This window comes from Carassius gibelio, chromosome B9, assembly GCF_023724105.1.
Source record: "Carassius gibelio isolate Cgi1373 ecotype wild population from Czech Republic chromosome B9, carGib1.2-hapl.c, whole genome shotgun sequence".
NCBI classification, from domain to species: domain Eukaryota; kingdom Metazoa; phylum Chordata; class Actinopteri; order Cypriniformes; family Cyprinidae; genus Carassius; species Carassius gibelio.
Window position 1 is genome coordinate 24,860,348 of NC_068404.1, and position 23,327 is coordinate 24,883,674.

At 36.1% G+C, this 23,327-nt stretch overlaps 3 protein-coding genes across 4 annotated transcripts; all 3 read right to left on the bottom strand.

Annotated features, from left to right (window-relative positions):
* Window positions 1–1,055: 1,055 nt before the first annotated feature.
* Window positions 1,056–14,374, bottom strand: LOC127964357 (dnaJ homolog subfamily C member 10). Of its 2 annotated transcripts, none has more exons than XM_052564529.1 (23): window positions 14,245–14,374; window positions 13,252–13,542; window positions 12,998–13,163; window positions 12,828–12,878; window positions 12,206–12,288; window positions 11,970–12,101; window positions 11,792–11,885; window positions 11,266–11,343; window positions 11,124–11,167; window positions 10,878–11,009; window positions 9,865–9,954; window positions 9,594–9,704; window positions 9,150–9,264; window positions 8,290–8,417; window positions 7,877–7,993; window positions 5,577–5,678; window positions 5,313–5,468; window positions 4,651–4,784; window positions 4,512–4,565; window positions 4,076–4,223; window positions 2,927–3,049; window positions 2,719–2,829; window positions 1,056–1,922 (listed from the first exon to the last, which is right to left on the bottom strand). In XM_052564529.1, the coding sequence occupies exons 2-23, from the start codon at window positions 13,447–13,449 to the stop codon at window positions 1,911–1,913; spliced, it is 2,379 nt and encodes a 792-aa protein (XP_052420489.1). In that variant the 5' UTR covers window positions 13,450–13,542; window positions 14,245–14,374; the 3' UTR covers window positions 1,056–1,910. The 2 variants fall into 2 exon arrangements, with proteins under 2 accessions (XP_052420489.1, XP_052420490.1); XM_052564530.1 differs by lacking the exon at window positions 14,245–14,374 and adding an exon at window positions 13,881–14,058.
* A 343-nt stretch (window positions 14,375–14,717) lies between these two features.
* On the bottom strand, window positions 14,718–17,730 carry LOC127964362 (spermine oxidase-like). The gene is made up of 3 exons (XM_052564534.1): window positions 16,405–17,730; window positions 15,871–16,054; window positions 14,718–15,376 (listed from the first exon to the last, which is right to left on the bottom strand). The coding sequence occupies exons 1-3, from the start codon at window positions 17,574–17,576 to the stop codon at window positions 15,257–15,259; spliced, it is 1,476 nt and encodes a 491-aa protein (XP_052420494.1). The 5' UTR covers window positions 17,577–17,730; the 3' UTR covers window positions 14,718–15,256.
* A 1,166-nt stretch (window positions 17,731–18,896) lies between these two features.
* Window positions 18,897–23,120, bottom strand: LOC127964360 (spermine oxidase-like). The gene is made up of 3 exons (XM_052564533.1): window positions 21,786–23,120; window positions 20,733–20,916; window positions 18,897–20,379 (listed from the first exon to the last, which is right to left on the bottom strand). Exons 1-3 carry the CDS (start codon window positions 22,961–22,963, stop codon window positions 20,260–20,262), a joined length of 1,482 nt encoding a protein of 493 aa, XP_052420493.1. The 5' UTR covers window positions 22,964–23,120; the 3' UTR covers window positions 18,897–20,259.
* Between the last annotated feature and the right edge of the window lie 207 nt (window positions 23,121–23,327).

The window sequence follows — 23,327 nt, forward strand, 5'->3', positions numbered from 1 at the left end:
AGCTTTCCCATTCGTCTCAGCACAGGACCTGCTTAATGTCATTTTTGCTCATTGGAACTCATGACTACGCCAACGTCAAAGGCAGCGTACAGCGAAAAATATGAAGTCCTCAAAATTGAATCATGAATACATTTTCAGCTGCCATTACTCCAGTTTTCTGTGTCACATGGTACTTTAGAAAATAGTTGCATTATTATCAAATGTAGTTAGTACTTAATGTTTTTTTATTTTTTGTGGAAATCATGATACATTTTTTTCTAAGATTGTTTGATGAATAGAAAATTCAGAACAGCATTAATTTGAAATGCATATAATTTGTAAGGTTACTTTTGATTAACTAAACGCATCCTTGCTGAGAGTATAAAGTTCTTAAAAAAAAAAAAAAAAAAAAAAAAAAAAAAACTTTTGAAATGGTAGCATATGACAATTTCCACAAAAAACAACAAATGTTTTCAACAATAATAATAAATGTTTCTTGAGCACCAAATAAGCATATTAGAATGATTTCTGAAGGAAAATGTGACAAAGGCTACTGAAAATGTAGTTTTATTAATTATAGGAATTAATTACATTTTAAAATATTATTTTATTATTTCGAAAGTATTTTTTTTTTTTTATTATTGTAAAATTATTTCACAATATTACTGTATTTGGTCAAGTAAATGCAGCCTTGGAGAGATTTCCTTCAACAACACTAAAAAATATAAATAATAATAATTCCAAACTTCTGACCAGCGAAAAATAAATAAATAATGCTAACCAGCTAAATCCTGACCCCTTCATGTCCGACATTTCATCTGCAAAAATAATAATAATAATAATTTTACATAAATCTTAAAAGGAAAATGTGCAAAAACAAGGAGTGAATGCCAGTTTTAATTCAAAAAGAGTGATAAAGGGTCATAAAACATCACATTCTTACTGATAACCTTACAAGTTGACCCACTTCACATTTAAAGTAATCAGAGCGCTGTAACAATATTTACCCTGTTGTCTCAGGAAATATTAGAAATATAGTTGATGTGTGTTTTACAGAATTTAGAAATATCAGAAAGCAGTGTTCAGCACAAACAGCAATTGTGCCATGTTTAATAGCTGTTGTTTCTACAAAACAATAGTGAATATCCATGACTTTGACTGCTAGTGTTATTTCACAGGCCTCTGAGGCCATTGATGTTAACTCAGCGCCTCCTAGTGGCCACCTGGAGAGCATTCACACACCTTTAATACAGAAATATCGGTAAACCAAGTTTAAAAAACGTATTCTACAGTGAATCTCTGAGAACAAATACACCTGCTGGAAACTAAAACCATTAAAAGAGAACAAATAAAACATAAATAGCAGACAACGAATTTAACTACAGATTTCATCTATAGCCAGTGTAGTTTTATGCTTCTACAATAATTTGGTTTGATAAACTACATGATAGTTTTGGCAACTTTGACAGAACTAAAATGTCTTCTAGAAACAGAAACACACCCACACAAAGCAACTTGATTACATTTTGCCAAGTAAAATACAATTCCTTTGTATTTAATCAGACCATTTAAATCACAGAAATCCATTTCAACATGGAGCAGCTGTGAGAAAATACATCTATTGTTACAGTCTTAAATACAGTCTGTGTGAGGAAATGAAGACACTACTTGACAGTACATTCATAGATTACAGAGAATCAGAAATAATTGCACTGTGGTGACCTCTTCTGCATCAGTAACACATGTCGAAGTGTCTGTTGAGTCCTGATTCCCTCCTGTAAAGCAGTTGAGGTGAAGCCGGTCCATTCTACAGTCCATTTGGCAGTAAACAAATCTCTCGTGCTCACCAAAGTGAGTTTGTGAGTGTGCGTTTTCTCCCATCACTCTCACCGCTCCACATACAGCAGCTTCTGTGGATCGCCAGATGTGTCCTATAGTTCATCCTGTAGCGATATACATAAGAAATATATATATTTTTTTTTTTACATTTTACATGCAGAGGAAATCCACTGTTAAAGTGATTTTTTTAAATAAAATCAAATGCAAGATATTTCCAAAGTCAACAAGTATTTATTATATCAGACCATCGCAAAAGTAGTCTTCTTTTTAGCATTTATTTTAATTCCGGTACAGATGCTGATGATTGTTTATTAATTAAACCATTTATTTAACTGTTCAGTTGTATAATTGGGATAAATATGGGATTGTATGTAATTCGCATAGTTAGGAGAATATTATGCAATGTATTATTGGATGTTAATATTTGTGTTGCATGGAAATTGTCCAGTGTTTAAATGGAATATGTGTTTTTAGTGTTTGAACATTGGCTAATGAATGATGATAATTAATGATTTAAAAAGTGGGTGGAGGGATTGAATCGCCTTGAGTCAAAATGTTTGTTTTTGTATTGTGTCCTATTGGTGATTAACGCCAAATTAACACTAAAAAGAAGACTACTTCTGTGAGTGCAAGTCATTTAATAGATTGATGCACCAAAATCAAATATTTATTGACGGAAGTATCTTGGATTTTCTAAAGAATACAAAAAACTGTATTGTGATTTCCATATATTATATCAAACTGTTTTCATTCATCCCTGAAATAAATGACCTTTTCAAATATAATAAAACAGAAAACATTGTTTTAAATTGTAATAGTGCTTGTAATAGTCATTTTAATAAACGCTGCCCTGGTAAGGATAAATGAGCTCTCTTTAAAAATCATTACGGTCTAACTTACTTTAAATTTGGAAGCCTTTCCCTGTGATGCTAGCTGCTGGAGTCTCTGTCGGAGAATATCTGCGATGACTGTGGCGTCTCGGCTGTTAATATACTCTCCTCCTTGATCTCGCTAAAACAGGTCGGACATAGAGGTGTCAGTTAGAATAGGTACAGGAATAACTCGGAGAGCACCTGGAACAACAGGACGGCCAGCACTTGTGTCGTACCCGTGTGGTGCCCAGGTGGGGGTAGAATCGGACACTGGGGTAAGCCTTGATCCCGGCGTTCTGGCAGGTCTGAGAGTGCGCTTGACAGTCCACTTTGCCAGCTCGCACAGTTCCCTTCATCATCTGCAGGAGAAGGGACAGGTGACTGATGCTGCTGAACTAATCATGATCACGGCACCTGCACTGACTGAATCCAGTGCAAACGTTCATGTGTTGCTTTTCTGTTATTATTACAATTGCATTTTTTAAATGGCATGTTTAATAACACATGCACAACAATTAGAGTGAAATGCCTGAATTGAATTGAATTGCCCTGCATGTGAATAAAACCTGATTAGCATGTTCTCCAGCATAATTTAAGAATGGTCCAATGAGAATCCTGGGCTTCAATAGAGTGCAATAGTGTTTTCGCTCAAGTTTTCAGCAGCCTCGAGTCAGTCACTATAGATTTTTTTGTCATTTCAACCATATACAGCATTCCTCCAAGACCACTGTGCTGCATAAAAACAACACCAGACTACAAGTCCGAATTAAAAAAAATACTAAAAATGTAAATAAAAACTAGAACAACGAACTGAATACAAACTTAGATGAAGATAGATAAGATTGCACAGATACACTACAAAAAGTGCATGCCTCCAAACGAAAAGTATTTTTCTCAGGATTTTGAAAGGTCTTAGTTGAAGCAGCCATAAACCAAACCAACCAGCTGGCTTGAGGTACATTATAAAAATTTATATGAAGTGAAAAAGAATTGGAAAATTTGACAAAAGATTTTTTTTTTTAAGTGTTGGTATTAGTATTGAGTTGACTATTCATTAATTGGTCAGATTTGTTTGCAGAATCATGGCCAACGTAGTTTTTCCACCCAAAAAATCAGTTTTTTAACTTAATTATTTACAGCTAACTTTTGGTCTTCACAGTACACAGTAAAACTACTTGGCAGAATTAAAAAGTAAAGAATGTATGTGATTGGCTGAAGCACTGTATGCACTCCTCTCATCACCCCAGCTGTTAAAAGAGCATTTGCAGCTATATTTGCATTTCCTGAAGGAAATGCAAACACTTGCAAAGTAGCAGAAATCTTTGAGGAAAAAGTTAGAATCATCGCAGCTGAGATTAGCTTATGCCTTCACCGATTTGTCTTACCCTGGCAAGAACTTCAAACTCAGGGGCGAATTGCTGGCATGGGCCGCACCATGGGGCATAGAAATCCAACACCCAGTGATCCTTCCCTCCCAAAACTTTTCTTTTAAAGTCCTCAGGTGACAGATCCACTGAGGCACGAGGCAGAGAGCTATCGACAGAAGGGTCCATGGGTTACTAAATTCAAAATAGCTTTTCCTACATTGCATCCACAAAAATGCAACCAAAAGTGACTGATTTATAATTTAAAAAAGAAAGAGAGAAAGGCACAAAAACAAAGCATAAAAGAAAAAGAATAAAACTCTACTGACATTAGTTGAGTCAATTCGGTTGTGTGCTTTGTGTAAGAATCATCAATTGCATGATGCAAATACTGAAAACTACCAACAAAATAGTTCTCATAGTTGGCGAAGACTTTGTGAGAATGATCTCAGCTCACCTCAAGGCCCAAGTCTTGAGTGAAAAGGCATCGCGGTGCCATCCATTGTAACTCCTGTTAACAATGAAAGAGAAATGTTTAACTTGTTGAACCGGTGTGTGTAATTATGTTTGAGTTACAGAATGCAGGAAACACGCACTGGTACTGGTCCCTACGGTTGCTGCTCTGAGGAAACAGGCGGATCTCTGGGTAAGCGCGCACATTCTCGCCCTGGCAGAACGAGTGGTGTTTCTGGCAGTCGACCGTTCCCACGTTTACAATCCCACTCAGCATCTAGAACAGACAGCAATAGAGCTGACACGATCACGACATTTCTGCAAGTGATAAAGTGTCAAAGTACTGAAATAAATTAGATGTAATGAAAAATGTAAGCTTAATACAGACACACTTTAAGAAAAAAATATTTTATTCACAGAGAAACAGTTCAACTTTTTGAGTTTCTTTCTAAATGAGTTTCTTTAAGGCTTTAATAAACAAATATTGCAAAGGTTAAAATTATATGGGCTGTTATGGTTATTATACTGCCATAGCAACATTTCTCATACTGAAATAAAGTATTAAAATTATGTATATATATATATATATATATATATATATATATATATATATATATATATATTTAAAGTGCAAAATGGCCTTAGTTACCACAAATTAATAAATCAAACATTTTTTGACAGCTGCTTATGTAATAAGGGCAATTACATTAAGATCATATACAACACAAAAAACAGTAATAACAAGGAAAAGGTCATTCTATTACACTCAGATGAAGTGTCAGTGTAATATGATGAGAGCAGATACCCGTGCCATTCTCCTCCACTCGGGCAGCAGGGCCTGGCAAGGGCCACACCACGGAGCGTAGAAATCCACCATCCACGTCTCTGAGGACTTGCGTCTCTTCACCAGCTCCTGGAATGACTCTGGGGTCAAAGTCACCACCACAGGGTTCACCAGGTCCTGCAGAACACACAATCATCTATTACAACTAAACAGGTACTGTATATAATGTGTGTATAATGTATGGATTATGAGGGTATGAATAAGTGTAACTAATCTGTGCCTCACCTCTATAAACTCCAGGATGCCGTCTGCAGAATGATGGCCTTCATACTCATGGATGCTGGACTTGTTGAAGATTACAGTTGTTGGATATGCATGAATGTTGTACTGAAAAAGGGAAAGATGCAAGAGATGAGAACCAGCTCTCACCATTTTTCACATCCATGCTCTGTTAAAATAAGCTTATTTACGTCAAAGCAAAGTCTAAAGTTACACTAAGTTAAAAATTAAACAAAGACAGTGTAAGGCAGGACTATCTCTTTTTCATTACAATGCATGATTATTATTATTCATTATATCTGCAGTTTTGCTGCTAGTGGTGCAGAAATGACACACTTATAATAATTACTAATAATATATTATTATTATTAAATTATTTTAATAATATTATCAGTAATATTAATATTTTATAATGTTATTAAATAATTATTTAAACATTATAATCCTAATTATAATCAATTGATAAAAAACAATTACAGATGCATCTCAATAAATTAGAATATTGTGAAAAGTTAATTTATTTCAGTATTTCAACTCAAATTGTGAAACTCGTGTATTAAATAAATTCAGTGCACACGGACTGAAGTAGTTTAAGTCTTTGGTTCTTTTAATTGTGATGATTTTGGCTCACATTGAACAAAATCCACCAATTCAACAAATTTGAATATGGTGACATTCCAATCAGCTAATCAACTCAAAACACCTGCGAAGGTTTCCTGAACCTTCAAAATGGTCTCTCAGTTTGTTTCACTAGGCTACACAATCATGGGGAAGACTGCTGATCTGAAGACGATCATTGACACCCTTCACAAGGAGCAACAAACATTCATTGCTAAAGATGCTGGCTGTTCACAGAGTGCTGTATCCAAGCATGTTAACAGAAAGTTGAGTGGAAGGAAAAAGTGTTGAAGAAAAAGATGTACAACCAACCATGAGAACAGCAGCTTTATGAGGAATGCCAAGCGAAATCGATTCAAGAATTTGAGTGAACTTCACAAGGAATGGACTGAGGCTGGGGTTAAGTCATCAAGAGCCACCACACACAGAAGTGTCTAGGAATTTGGCTACAGTTGTCGTATTCCTCTTGTTAAGCCACTCCGTTTTTGAAAACCAAAGTCACTGCACCCGTTTACCAAGAAATTTTGGAGCACTTCATGCTTCCTTCTGCTGAGCAGCTTTTTGTAGATGCTGATTTACTTTTCCAGCAGGATTTGGCACCTGCCCACACTGCCAAAAGCACCAAAAGTTGGTTAAATGACCATGGTGCTGGTGTGCTTGACTGGCCAGCAAACTCACCAGACCTGAACCCCACAGGGAATCTATGGGGTATTGTCCAGAGAAAAATTAGAAACACGAGACCAAACAATGCAGATGAACTGAAGGTCACTGTCAAAGAAACCTGGGCTTCAATACCACCTCAGAAGTGCCACAAACTGATCACCTCCATGCCACACTGAACTGAGGCTGTAACTAAAGCAAAAGGAGCCCCTACCAAGTATAGAGTACATGTACAGTAAATGAACATACTTCCAGAAGGCCAACAATTCACTAATTATAATGTTTTTTATTAGTCTTATGAAGTATTCTAATTTGTTGATTTGATGGGTTTTTGTTAAATGGTAGCCAAAATCATCATAATGAAAAGAACCAAAAACTTAAACAACATCAGTCTATGTGCATTTAATTTATTTAAAACACAAGTTTCACAATTTGAGTTTGAATTTACTGAGATTAACTTTCCACGACATTCTCATTTATTGATATGCACCTGTATTATTTTTGCTGCTAGTGCTGCAAAAAATGATACACTTCAAATGCTGTGGTTTCCTGTGGCATATGGTTATGATACTTCTGTAAACAAATCTGTACACAGTGATACTTATAACTAACGTAATAGAAAAATTATTAATTATTAATAATTATCTATTGTTAATAAGCAGTTATTTTAATATAATTATTTAAAGACAATAAAAAAGCATTATTACAATGATTGATGATAATAATAATTATGATTATTATCACTACAATCATTATTAGAAATATCAATTATTATTTAAAATAATTATTATTGTTGCTTTGTTAATTTTGCTGTTATTGGTGCTGAACTTACACCACTTTTAAGATATATTATGAACAGAATGTTAGGCATAATTCAGATGCTGTGGTTTCCTGTGGAAAGATTCAGAAGGTTTCACGATGATACTATAAACAGATCTGGTAAGTGGTAAGACAGGAAGCTAAAGAGGATGTGAATCCATTCTACCGTCAATTCTGCATCATTTGAGTGAGGGTGAATATCCCAGTACCATATTGCAGAGCCTCTCGTGCACAGTACAGTCCAGAGTCCCAAACTTCAGCTGTCCAAAGAGCTGGATGGAGGCCTTTCTCAACTCGGGGAGAAGAGCTCGACATGGCGGACACCACTGCGGAACAGAATAATTACAGAATATTTATCCCTAATTATTTTAAAAGAGATGAAATTTCAAACACTGATGCAAATGATCCTTTTAATTGTATTGACTTTGCACTGTGGCAGTGATGTTCACTGTGCTTGTCTCCGCAGATCATTGATCATTTCTCACCGTCCTCAGCTTGATGAATCAAGCATCAGCAGGAAGTTACCAAGGCAATGTAAGTATGTGCTCAGTTGATAATCATTAGCGTTCAAACAGAGACGTCAGCAGAGGTTATCAGAGAAGTGTTAATGTTAACAACTCACAGGTGCAAAGAAATCAACCAGCCAGGGCTCTTTCTCATGGTTGGGAAAGTTCTCAGGCCTCAGCGTGGTGACGTGGGCATTCACACTCTCTTTTGCAAAGGCCACAACATTGTACAAGGCATCCTTACCTGGAGATTTAAAAAGAGGAACTGGCATCAAAATGCATTTTAGACCTATTTCAATACCAAACTAAGTTTGATCAATTTAGATCAGAGTTTACAGGTTGTAGTGTTACTGGCTGAACCAAAATGTCTTTTAACCCTCTGATGCTGCTTTTGACTTTACCCTAGCTTCTGGGCTCTACCCTACGGGTCAGAAACACTTTATTCAGAAATGATGCAAGAAATTTACGTTACAAAAAAAAAAAAAACTATTTAAAATAATAGCTGATCTTTCTGGTTTCATGTTATCATGATTTCCACAAAAAATATTCAGCAGCACAACTTTTTTTCACATTGGAAATAAGAAATGTTTACTGAGCAGCAAATCAGCGTAGAGTGATTTCTGAAGGATCATGCGAAACTGCTGACTGGAATAATAATGGTGAAAAGTCAGAAAACTGTTCTTTTAAATTGTAAATACATTTTGAAATGAACAATTTTTGTTGCATTTTTTTAATCAAATAATTGCAGCCTTGTTGAGCAGAAGAGACTTAAACAAAAAAACTGATCGACCCCAAATATTTAAATGGTAACATATATTATTTCCCTTTTCATATGCATATTATATTTTTATGACAACATAATGTATCAGTATAAATATGCATTAATGTATTTAAGAATTCATGCAGATGGTAAAAAGCTATTTTTTGTTATTTAGGTGCAAAATACACAGTCTTACTAAGGCTCTTACAAACTCACCATAGTGAATCTCAAAGTCATGAATTCCAACTCCTTTAAAAACAGCCACACAGGGCTTCTGTATGTATAGAGAAGCACACAGCTCTGAATCTGAGACACAGTCCACCTTCCCCACCTGTGCAAACAGATAAACGCAATTAATAAAACATAACAGCACCATATTACAGAACTCATATGAACTATGTACTATGTAAAACAATGTTAAAAAAAAGCTGAAGTTCCAAGACTCTCCAAAACTTGTCTGGGGCCATAGGAACGCTGTGTTTAGAGTAAAGAAACAAACTAAATATCGTACAGCTTCAAATCAATACTGCATGCAATTGCACTGCGTGAGTGAATTTAATTCTTTCATATTCTAAGTGAACAAAAAATCCGGAACATCACAATAAATAAATAAACCAAATAAATCAAAATCAAATAAATCAAATAATATAAATCAAGAACCTGTATGTGAGAGCCTTTCAGAAGAGCTTTGAGTTTTTTATATTCATGTGATGCCAGATCATTATGTCCAAAGGAGAAACTGATGAGCCATCGGTGATGAGCCAATTTATGCTGAAATGAAAAAGTCAGAAAAAACCCCATTAAAAATAAGTAGGATGTTTTTACAGTCATATTTCATGCAGCATGGCAGTTACTGTGTAAACAGTGCTGGGTGAGGAACAGGACGAGGGCAAACATATGATGTTCATGATAAAGTCACTTGGAGTCTTACCTCAAAGCTGCTCTTTGTAAGAATCTCCAGGTCAGGCAGATGCTGCAACACTTGTGCATATATTTCTTTAGTGTCCAAACTCTGGATAAACTGCAAAGTTGAAATAAAATGAAAACCAGGCTATTAGATTAGCAAAATTATATAAGAATAGCCCAAACTGAGAAACTTTTTTTTTTTACTCACCCTGAGGCCATCCAAGATGTACAAGTTGGTTTCTTCATTGAAACAAATTTGGAGAAAATAAGCATTACATCACTTGCTTGCTAGTGGATCCTCTGTAGTGAATGGGTGCCATCAGAGTCCAAACAGCTGATAAAAACATCACAATAATCCACAAGTAATCTGCATCACTCCAGTCCATCAATTAATGTCTTGTGAAGTGAAAAAAGCTACGTGCATGTAAGGAACAAATAAATCATTAAGTCATTTTAAATTTAAATTGCTGCTTCTGACCAAATAGGAGTCCATTATCCACAACAGAGCTTCCTCCAGTGATAAAGTCTGTCTCCTGTTGTCCTCTCACATCAAAATCCACTGACATATTTGTTTAGAATCTTTAAGCTTGTAAACGATGCTTGATCTGTGCATATTTCCCTTCTGATTCAGACGAAACAACTTTTCCAAGGGAGAAAGCAGTATTATGGACAGAGGACACTAGCTGGAAGCAATGGTTTGAAGTTCAAAGAATGAGCATTTTCAGCAAATTGATGGACTGGTTTCTCACAAACATGCAGCTCTTTGCTTCACATGATGTTAACCGATGGACTGGAGCCATGTGGATTATTATGTTGTTTTTAACAGCTATTTGGACTCTCATTCTGACGGCACCCATTCCCTGCAGAGGACCCACTGATGAGCAAGTGATGTGATACTAGATTTCTCCAAATCTGTTCTGATGAAAAAACAAACTCATCTACATCTTGGATGGCCTAAAGGCAAGTGCATTTTCATTTCTGGGTGAACTATTCCTTTAAGCACCGGACAGGATGTGTATTTGTAAATAAGGTCCCTACCATTGCGCCGCCTTTCTGAGCAAGAGAACTGCCAGGGGGAAAGAGGGCAGTAGTGCTAGTGGTGATCTCAAAGCTATCACACAGATCTGCCTGTTTGGAGCAATCCATCCATCCTACATTGACCAGACCATCCTTTTAAGAGAAACAAGTGGAGGATAGGTTTCAATGTTCATTCATGCTCGCAAGACAAAAACATCTCTGACACTGAAATTGAATTTGGAGAAACATGATCAGCTTAATGCTTACCAACATTCCAGCAAGCTTCCGCCTTGTTTGAGATTCCAGACAATCTGTGTAAAAAAATAAATTAAAAAAAAAGTTATTTTATGAATAAAACGAGTGATTATAGGTTTGCAAACCTAACATTAAGCTTTAGTAGTCGTCTCACCCCCAGTGTCAGTGCAGAAAGTTATCAACCAGCTGATTTTTTCGGCAAATGCTCGATCAATCTCATTAAAAATGTTCCCTAAAAATGAAAATTATTATAATATTTAATATTTTACATACAATTTTCAACAAAGGCAGAATAATAAAATACTTCATCACTTTATATTATAGTAATACTTTGTATAAATACGTAAAAAAAAATTTGCATTATTAAATTTTTTTTATTAAAAATGTCATTTATTTTTAGATTAATCCTTAGTAAACACAATATACATTTTTATTTTTTTTGCAAAAGAATCTAGAAAGTTATCATTACACCGAATAATACAAAATTAATAAGTAGTGGCAGATAGATATTTCCCTTAATTAATACACCATTATTATTATTATTATTAATTAACATTCATTTCTTTTTTAGTAAAGCTACCTTTTGCTTCAATGACAGCAGTTGCATGAACTCTGAAAAAGACCTTTATTTCTAGATTTAAAGAAAACAAAATGTAAATAGTCATGCCAAAATGTAATACCTTGCCATAGTTCTGTTACTTTGCTCTTCACAAACTGCATTGCAAATGTGGTGAGGCTTGATTTTGTTCTGTCGCCATAGTATTTCTCTGGCTTCTGTTGGCGTGATTACATTTATATTTTAGGATCACAACAGACATTAAACATACATGATGTATCATAAAGACAGAACGTTCTCACCATTCCCGCTCTGAACACATAGAGGCTGGGGTAGCTGTTGATGCCTTTACTACGGCACAACATGCCATTATCACCGCAGTTCACAGCGCCGATCCGAATCACACCGTCCATTTCTTTAGCAAACTCCCGCCACTGTGGGGTGCATCACATTTCAGTCAAATAACCTTCGATAGCTTTAACAATCCTAACAGGTGTGAGGAGGATGTGACTAAGAGAAGGAGAAAATGGTTACGTACCACTGGGGCAAGATCGTGACAGTGCGAGCAGCGTGGGAAATAGAAATTCACAAACCAGACGTCCCCAGAATTTACAGCTGCATCTGTGGAAAAAACAAAAAAAATACTGATGTCTCAACTATTGTTTAAAAAAATTACTTTTTTAGAAATATTAAGCAGATTTTATCCTCCAGTTGCCATCAAGTAATAAAACAATCTCAAGTTCATTAAAGTCATGTTATATATATATTATTATATATTAATAAGTATTGTTATTATCATCAGAGTATAATATTTTTTACACTATTATAGAATGATTAGAACTATTATTAGAATCATTATAAACCTATTTATAAAATACAATTATGTTCATATAATCATGTTTATTATGTGGTTTAATTTTACCAATTTCTGTTTGCTTTTGTAAAGTAAACAGTTTCTCTGTTATAATGATGATAATGTAATGAAAATTGCAGGAAAATGATAATGTCACAATGCAAGAAAAATTAATTTACTTGCAAAATATCATTTCATTTTCGTCTTTTGATTTTGGGGTATAATATGACCTGAATCTGTTTTTGTGAGATTCAATCCAGCACACAAAATAAACTCATAATCTGAATAATTCAAGATCATCACTCACCAAAGTCCCCTCTGTCTAGTGTAGTAATTTCTGGATCATCATCATAAATTCCTGAAAAACACAGATGCATGGTTTTCCTCCAGCTTGAACACAGGTATGACATACCTTCCTACTTGCTTTGTGTTGTGCCGTGAAATAATATCCAAACACAGCGTAGTGAATAAAATTACCGAAATCATATCTGTAATAGCTCCAGCTTTCATATCTTCCTCCTTGCTGTTCATCTTGCAGGCCCTTCTCTCCATACTTGTCGTATTTCTTCCTCAAGTCCTCGTCCTTCAACACCTCGTAGGCCCGATTGATCGTCAAGAACTTCTCGTGGGCCGTGGCATCATTCTAAAAAGATGATGAAAGCGTTCTCAGAGTCTCACAAATCAAGGAACACACATACGTCTGGCTGCTATGCCATAATAAAAATACTCACCGGGTTTTTATCCGGATGCATTGTGAGAGCAAGCTTTTTGAAAGCCTGCCGAATCTCGCGAGTACTGGCCTCTCTCGAAACACCTAGCAGCTTGTAGTAATCTTCATCAGAGGAAATGGTAACGAAAAGCCATACTGCGATGAAAGCAAACAGAAACAACTTCCTAGGAGGTCTCTGGTGATTCAGAAACACCTCCATTGTCGAAGGCTGTCGTTGGAGCAGATCTCAAGCTTTTCAAAGATGGAGAACTGCTTACAGGAGTGCGATGATCATCCTCAGGGAAGAAGACACCTAGAAAGTGATGACAAGAGAGTGAATGAGAAAGGGAAGAGGTCTCAACTTCGCTGCTATTGGAAATGAACACGTAGGTGTTTACAGAAGGAGGAGCAACTCTCTCATGCCATCTTTGATGCAGGACGCATCACTAATAATTATCATTATTCATGCTTATTTCAGTTCCTTATCACTGTAATAGCACATACTACAACATATACAGTATAAAGGCAACTCAACAAACAGTACAATTACGAAGACATTTAACATCAATACACTAGTAAACGTATGTTATATACAGTACACGTGATTAGTTCTAATACAAACATATGAAACACAGATTATAAGAATAATACCTTTTTCGCACGTTAGCCAGAAGTCAGAGAAGTTTTAGTAGTGTTTGTAACGTTAACGTTACTGAGATCAGCTCGGGTCAGTTGTGCAAAGCTAAAACTGGAAACTGGTACAAGACTCGTCAGTTTAGTATAACAGCTAAGTTTACATTTGGATGCAAAACGAAATTATTTTAACTATTTCGATTGTTAGGGAATGTTAACTGTCAGATTGTAGATACGCACTGTTGGATCATCCGGCTATTTAAGTTACTGCATTCCAGTAAAAAAAAAAAACACGTCTGATCGAAATCCGCAAGTAATTCACAGTGATACATGTAAGTAACCTTAGCACACTCATTTCGATACATTGTGTTTATTTTCTCACCTTTTGTTAAACATTCTTTAATACTCCTCCAGTTCTCTCCTAATTCATGATCTTATTCCCGAATCACCGGTGAATGCAGCAGTGTGAAGCCAGAGAGCAAAACACTCCCGGAAGTACGTGATTTTAAAAATAAGAGTGGTATACAATATAACCGCATTTGTTTCTCGCGAGCTTAATATTTTAATCTAAATCTTTTGTGTTTAAATGCTTGTTGTTGACGAATATAAGTGTGTGTGTGTGTGTGTGCGAGTGAAACATTTTACAAACAAAATGCAAATGTTTTATTGGAAGTGCAATCTATTAAATGGAATTAATAAGTCATGTAATATGGCAAAGAAGCTCAAATATAAGATAACTTTAATTAGTTTAATTCCCATTGTTCATCCCCTGTCCCTGCATATGTAATTTCATAGTTTTGATGATTTTTTTATTATTCTAAATTATAAAAAAAATAAGGAAAATAGTAAACAAAATAAGGAATGAGAGAGAATGTCCAAACTTTTTACTGGGAGTAGTTTATTCATTGAAATTATCAAAAACAGTTCATTTAAATCAAGGCACAGTGTCATTACAAACAATTGCGAACAACATCAAAAGTGCTTCACATTGTATGTTGATCAATGTTAAATTGTCATAGATTGTGCTGAATAACCCCTGAGGGCACAAGTTTAGTTCATTTAATTCATTTACTTCATTAAATGCGATCATTCCGTTTAAAAATATATATTAGTTAATGATTGGTGATTGGGAAAAAAATATTTCTCCATCAGTAGGCTACTACACATACAACACAGATATGTTTAACAATTAACAGGACAGATATATGTGGTACCATGACCAGCTGGATGTTAACACTCAGTTAATGATGTTTGTCAAGAAGCTGTAAACTACCCACTGGTTGTTTAAACACTAAACTTGTGTAATACTAGGGTGTGAGAGCAAGTCTATAAAATCTGAAATTCATAAAATGATATCTTTATGAAACAAAGTGTATGTTTTCCTCTCTGTATGCTCAATCAGCATAATAGCTTATGAGTCGCTCTGCTTCTCTGAGCCCTGTGAGATACGCTCCATGGGTCGTGGTGTAGAAGTTCTCATGTGTAGCTTCACCAGCAAACAACACCTGCAGGTGCTTCGAAAACAAAGAGAAATACAATCATTTTATTATTAATTTCATCACTGCTTGAAATTGTAAAATGCAATCTGCTTACTATCTTTTTCACTATTGCAAGTTACATCAGAATATGTGGATATATGAAATAAAATAAATTATAAAAGTTAAAAGAAAAACTAGAAAATTTGAAATATTGCATTGGCAGAAAACCGCTATAAAATCAGATCATGTACTGAAATTAATAATTCTTAAAAATTAACAATAAAGCTAAATAGAATATATACAAATATAAAATAAAAATGATACTAATAATACTAAAAAAAATAAAATAATGCTTAAATAACACTGGCTAATATACAGTATATAGATGTTTCTTGTAATAATCATCAGTGGAAAACTAAACGTATCAAATTCTACTAAAGGGTCCTTATATTTTGTACTATACAGATAAAAAAAAAAGTATTTATATCATATAAATAATCAAGCTCTTGTACAAGTTATTAAGAGGTTACCTTCCTCCCTCTGCATTTATCTTTAGGAGGAAGAGGTGATGCTAATGCCTTGTGTGCTTTCACTCCATCAACACCATCCGGAATAAATGTGTAGGAGCCACGGACGTGAGAATCAGAGCCCCATCTGGAGATAAGCATCTTTGAGACCTCTGGCACTGACCAGCCTGTGAAAGACCTGAGCAACCTTCAAAGACATGAACAGAATTTGTCAGCATTTTCAGATTATTACTGGCGTAACCATATATTATATATTAATTATTTAAAAATAATTGTAAATCTATTTTTTATTCAGATATTCTATTACTTTCCATGAAAGTATTGTGCAATAGAAGTAGTGAGAACTGTGTGTGTGTGTTTGTGTATATATATATATATATATATATATATATATATATATATATATATATATATGACAAGTTTTGACACTATTTGTCTTTAATACAGCTTCCAATCTTATTGGAATAGACCTTATGTCTTAAATTGTTTATTTTATATGATGTAATATCTCACCATATATCATTTATGTTACCATACCTTACACAGTTATCTCGTATTTCACTGTCCGGAAGCTTCTCCATATACAGTGCTTCTCTACCTGTGATCCAGCCACACAGAGCCGTGGGATGACGGGCCACTGTATCAAAACCAGTGATCTTCTTGAACCACGTCTTCTTCCAAGCTTCTCCTTCAGACAGAGACTCATAAACATCTTTATCTTCAGGCCCCTCTTTCCACAACAACTGCACTCCGGCACAGTCATCTGGCCAGAATCTCTTCTCAAAAAACAAGAATATTTTGTCTACTATGCCAAAGTCGAGATTCTCAATCGCAGACAGTTTTTTTTTTGGTAAGGGCGGTTCAAACATGGTTGAAGCTTTATCTTTGAGAACCCCCAGAGAAACGGTGACGATCACATGGTCTGCCTCAAAGCTCTGTCCATTTTCACAAACGAGCTGAACAGGATACCTTTGGTCTTCACAGTGGCCCTTTTTGACCAGATCCCATCGGATGCTCTTGACAGGTGCACTACACTGGATGGTTCCTGAAGGTAGATCTTTCAGGAGAACATCTAAAATTGCTCGATAGCCACCTGGTCCCAAAGTGTTAAAAAATTCTCCCTCTAAATCAATGTAATTGCTACTCTGAGAGGCAGACACCTCATAGAGGCTAGAGCAAGCCTCGTCTGTGCATTCATTCCTTTTGCACCATTCAAAAACTTGCTGGCCTTCTTCTGTTCGTGATTGAGGAAATTCACCAAAGGCATCATTCAGATAAGCACCCAGACTTAGTTTCCTGTGCTTGCGGTCAAGTTCGTCCTCAAAAGCTTTGTCGGTGAGCTTGCTGAAGTTTGAACACACCTGATCTACAACTGTTTTGGAGACCTGCTTCCCATCTTCTTTAAAAAAGTAATCTTGCAGGCACATGTTTTTGGATGCAGAAGGTCCCTCGGATAACAGATTCTGCTCTTTCGCAATCTTGTACAGGGGGTTTCCTTTCTGTCCGTGGATCCAGTTCGCTCCAACTTCAATGACTTTCTCAGTGAAGGGTTTAGTACTGTGTACTCGACCTCCAATTCTTTCCTTCGCCTCAAGAACCAGGACATTTTCAAATCCTCCCTTCACCAATGTGGCTGCAGCAGCCAACCCTGCAAAACCTGAACCTACAATTACAACTTTAGCATCTTCTGGTCCAGAGCAGGAGCTCATTTTTGCTGCTTAGTTGAGCTGTTAAGAAAGAGAAAAGCTGAAAATGTAAAAATTTTGTTGTAAGAACAAATAGCCACTCTCACATAAATACTTGCACATGAGTTATGAGAGTAATGCACTTGCCCTAACAGAGGCTCCTTTATGTACTTGTGCTTAGAAACCTATAAAACCTGACCTTTGTAGTCGTTTCAATTTATCATTATTTGCATAATCAGATGATCATGGGGCATCCAATGGCAGATGGTGATTTACATTCTATAGTTGCCTACGCAGTGTGATGTTTTCTAGTTTGCACTTTTAAGGCTGCATGATAATAAAATGTTTTGCTAAATTGCTACCCGATGAAACTACATGAAGGAATGCACATTACTGTTTTTATAGGCATACATCCACCTCAGTTAGTGGCAGTGTGAAGACAGCAACATTCATATGTTATAAGATTATATTTATTCTATGATAACTTCAAAATAATTGTCTGTTTATGAAAAAATAAAAAAAATAAAAACTCATTAAAACTAGGCCTAAATAAATATTATAAAACAGCACTTGGCCCAACTAACTAACTAAACCAGGGGTCTCCAGACTGTCCGGCAGAGTTTAGCTTCAACCCTAATTAAACACACCTGAACCAGCTAATCAAGGTCTTACTGGGTATACATGAAACTTCCAGACAGGTGTTTTGAGGCAAGTTTGAGCTAAACTCTGCAGGACACTGGCCCAAGTTTGGTGACCCCTGAACTAAACGAACTAAATATAAAAGTTAATAAAATATATATGCCTACTCTTATAAAATAACCATGATGGAAATTATCCATGGTTATATTATAGTAAAAGTGTATAATCAAGGATTTTTATTTTATTTGTTTTTGTAGGCTAGTAAAACCATGGTTAGTTTTTGTGAGGAAAAACTCACTTTTTTTTCTCGGTATAAAATATAGATAACAACACAGATGTTTTAGCGAACTTTTTTTCTCTGGTCACCTGAGTTTGAGTGTATACGAGATTACGAAAAACCTCGAAAACCAAAACCTCCAAACAGAAAAAAAACTACGAAAACGAGTAATTAAAAGAAAATAATACGACACACAGGACATCACAAGACAAGAAAAAATATACGCCTATACTGAGCTCATGGTTGAAGTTTGTTGCAGCCATTACAACCATCCTAAAGTTTAGTATTTGCATGTTTGCACCGTTTCTCATGAATATAATTGTTTGACTCGGTGTGTGTGTTATTTAATCGTTTTGATAACTTTTTTGTTATTCTATATAATGATAAATGAGGAAAATATAATAATAAGGAATGAGAAACAATGTCCAAACGTTTAATTGGCAGTAGTTTATTCATTTGAATGAACAATTATAGATATTTCCAGCTAAAAAATTAATTTAAAGGGGTCATATGATTCGATTTAAATTTGTCCTTTCTCTTTGGAGTGTAACAAGCTCTTGGTGCATGAAGAAGATCTGTAAAGTTGCAAAGATTAACGTCTCAAATCCAATGAGAAATTCTTTATAAAAGTTAAGGCTTGTCCATGCCTAACTAAAATGCCTCATTTAAGCCCCAACATCTACGTCACAGAGTGGGAAGATTTGCATAATGCCGCCCAAAAGAAAGAAGGCATAACTTTTATTCTCGTAGTGTTGTTGTTGCTGCCATGTTGTGGAGATGCTGTGTGTTTCATTGTGAAAGTGAAACCATTTTGTTTGGCCTTTCAAAAGAGGATGATATTCGCTTCGTCATGTCTAGAGCTGAATCGTGTTGGTCGCTGAGGAAATACATCAATTTCTCGCTGTGGATCGCCAGATCTGCTTTCACTGTGAACGAAGCGAGGTCATGTAGTTGCCGCAACCCAATGGACACTCCTTCGTCAAATCTGCTGGCCACGCCTTTCTCAAGTCCTCCGGCTGTTCCTCACTTAAGAACGCAGTGTGTGATGCATTTTATGGAGGGCTATTTCCTGACGCCAACAGAGTAGCCTACAATGGGTCTGTGTTCAAAGGCTGTTCTATAAAGTTGGGCAGTTCCAAATTTGCAAGGACAGTCTGGCGCTTCTGACTCACAGCCTGTAAGTACATATTTATATTTAAATTTGTCACTGATGATTCATGCGCGAGTTCTGAGCAATGTAGAGTAGCGCTTGTTGTTTTTTTTTTCATTTCTACAATAACAAATGCAGACATGGTTTTATGTTTACACAGCGCGATATGCAACACAACGAGTTAAAACACAGTATAAGTCATTATAATCAGCAATTTTGTCCCCACTGGATGCAACAAGTGCCTCGTTTGTCATGGGTTTTATTGGTTTTGCCTGGTCATATGCACAGTATTTTAAGGAGTGTAACCTTTCCATCACAAGCTTGAAGTATTCAGCCAATCACAATTCACTGGATAGTTGGCCAATCAGAGCACACCTCGCATTTTTAGAATGATGAGCTTTGTAAAAATTGACAAGTTTCAGAAGTGCATGGCATATAGGAGCAACAAAAATGTACATTATATGGGAAATAATGTTTTTTAAACCTTAAACCTTAAACCACATAAAAACATTGCATTATACCAAATACACAACATAATGTTATTTTTAGAAACGTCATATGACCCCTTTAAATCAAGGCAAATGAGAATGTTATCTTTATGAAACCAAAGTATATGTTGTCCTCTCTTTGGGACTGTATGCTCAATCAGCGTAATAGTTTATGAGTCGCTCTGCTTCTCTGACCCCTGTGAGATATGCTCCATGGGTCGTGGTGTAGAAGTTCTCATTTGTAGCTTCACCAGCAAACAATACCTGCAGGTGCTGCGAAAACAAAGAGAAATACATCATTTTATTGTTAACTTCATCACTGCTTGAAACTGTATTTTTCCACTATTGCAATTTACATCCGAATGTGGATATTAATGATTTTATAAAAAAATATTAAAATAAATTTAAAATAAAAAATATAAAAAGAAATTGAAAAATATTAATAAATGCAATATTTAAATAATAGTAAAACAGCACTGGTTAATATATAGCTGTTTGTTTGTAATAATCATAAGTTATGAAAAAATTGATATACAATTCAACTAAAGATTCCTTATATTTTGTACTATATAGATAAAAACTAAATGTATCTATTCAAACAATTAAACAAGTTATTATTAGGTTACCTTCCTCCCTTTGGATTCATCTTTAGGAGGAAGAGGTGATGCTAATGCCTTTTGTGCTTTCACTCCATCAACACCATCAGGAATAAATGTGTAGGAGCCACGGACGTGAGAATCAGAGCCCCATCTGGAGATCAGCATCTTTGAGACCTCTGGCACTGACCAGCCTGTGAAAGACCTGAGCAACCTTCAAAGACATGAACAGAATTTGTAAGCATTTTCAGATTATTACTGTTTTTCACTGATAACCATATATTTTGGCCAAAACGTTCGTCCAACACATCCTTCTCTCTCTTGGTGCTCCAACTCTCCATATTTTAATGATCATGTTCAAATTAAATAATTGGTGACTGTGATGGAATTTTTCAGCAATTACAGTCTTTTCATGGATGTTGGCTGTGTGAAGTTCTTTGTGGTTGGTTTTGTGGAAACACTTTATTCACTGTGAATATGGGCATTTGCTATCACTTGGTCACTTTTTCAGCAGTTCTGTCTAGTTTCAACACAATCCTTAGTGTTCATCCGTCCCTATTATTCACATTTGGTTTTTGCCCATTGTTCTTCTCATGTCATTCTTTTTACATGCAGTAATAATTGCAAAGACTTGTTTTTAAAACACCAAATAATAAGGCTAATTGTGCTAAGGTTATAGATGCTCCTCCTAAACAGGTTTCCATTATGACATATCACCTATTTCACTCTGTTCTTACTAACTATTGCTGAACACACCTTACACTGACATACAAATTATAGAATACAAAGAGATAATACAAGATAATTGCGATGTTTGTTGTTTCACTGAAGCCTACCTAAATCATATTATCCCCTAAAATAATGGGATAAGGGGTGTTTGCATTATTATATACGTTCAGGGGTTGGTCAGAATAATGTGAACACCTTTTTATAATAGTTTACGAATGCATTGGTTGAATTTGTTTTCATAATATTTTGAACACTAAAGCAGAATGTCTTGCATGTCAAGGCGGCTGAATAATTTTGATTGCAACATGGGAAAATTATCGTATGTCACACATTTCATCATTTATGTTACCATACCTTACACAGTTATCTCGTATTTCACTGTCCGGAAGCTTCTCCATATACAGTGCTTCTCTACCTGTGATCCAGCCACACAGAGCCGTGGGATGACGGGCCACTGTATCAAAACCAGTGATCTTCTTGAACCACGTCTTCTTCCAGGCTTCCCCTTCAGACAGAGACTCATAAACATCTTTATCTTCAGGCCCCTCTTTCCACAACAACTGCACTCCGGCACAGTCATCTGGCCAGAATCTCTTCTCAAAAAACAAGAATATTTTGTCTACTATGCCAAATCCGAGATTCTCAATCGCAGCCAGTTTTGTTGGCGGTAAGGGCGGTTCAAACATGGTTGAAGCTTTATCTTTGAGAACCCCCAGAGAAACGGTGACGATCACATGGTCTGCCTCAAAGCTCTGTCCATTTTCACAAACGAGCTGAACAGGATACCGTTGGTCTTCACAGTGGCCCTTTTTGACCAGATCCCATTGGATGCTCTTGACAGGTGCACTACACTGGATGGTTCCTGAAGGTAGATCTTTCAGGAGAACATCTAAGATTGCTCGATAGCCACCAGGTCCCAAAGTGTTAAAAAATTCTCCCTTTAAAGCAGTGTAATTGCTGATCGTAGATGCAGACACCTCATAGAGGCTAGAGCAAGCCTCGTCTGTGCATTCATTCCTCTTGCACCATTCAAAAACTTGGTGGGCATCTTCTTTCTCTGCTAAAGGAGATTCACCAAAGGCATCATCCAGATAAGCACCCCGACTTAGTTCCCTGTGCCTGGGCTCAAGTTCGTCATCAGAAGCTTTGTCGGTGAGCTTGCTGAAATACGAACACACCTGATCTACAAGCTTTGTGGAGACCTGCTTCCCATCTTCTTTGAAAAAGTAATCTTCAGAGGTTACAGAACGGGACTTTTTGGATGAAGTTCCTTCGGATAGTAGATTCTCCTCTTTTGCAATCTTGTACAGGGGGTTTCCTTTCTGTCCATGGATCCAGTTCGCTCCAACTTCAATGATGTTCTCGGTGAAGGGTTTAATGGTGTGCACTCGACCTCCAATTCTTTCCTTCGCCTCAAGAACCAGGACATTTTCAAATCCTCCCTTCACCAATGTGGCTGCAGCAGCCAACCCTGCAAAACCTGAACCTACAATTACAACTTTAGCATCTTCTGGTCCAGAACAAGAGCTCATTTTTGCTGCTTCGTTGAGCTGTTTGGAGAGAGAAAGCTGAAAATTTTTAAATGTATTTGTTAGAAAAAATAGCAACTCTCGCACAAAAACTTGCACAGGAGATAATGCACTGAGAGTAATCCACTGTGCTCTAAAAGAGGCTCCTTTATGTACCCGTGCTTAGAAACCTGAAGATCCTGTAAAACCTGTCCTTTGTAGTCCAAACAATACATCACTATTTACATAATCAGGTAGTCATCATGGGGCATCCAATGGTAGAAGATTTATATTCTATAGCTGCCTACGCAGCATGACAACGCAGCATTCTCTCGTTTGCACTTTTAAGGCAAAAACTACATGAAGGAACACATGTTACTGTTTCTAT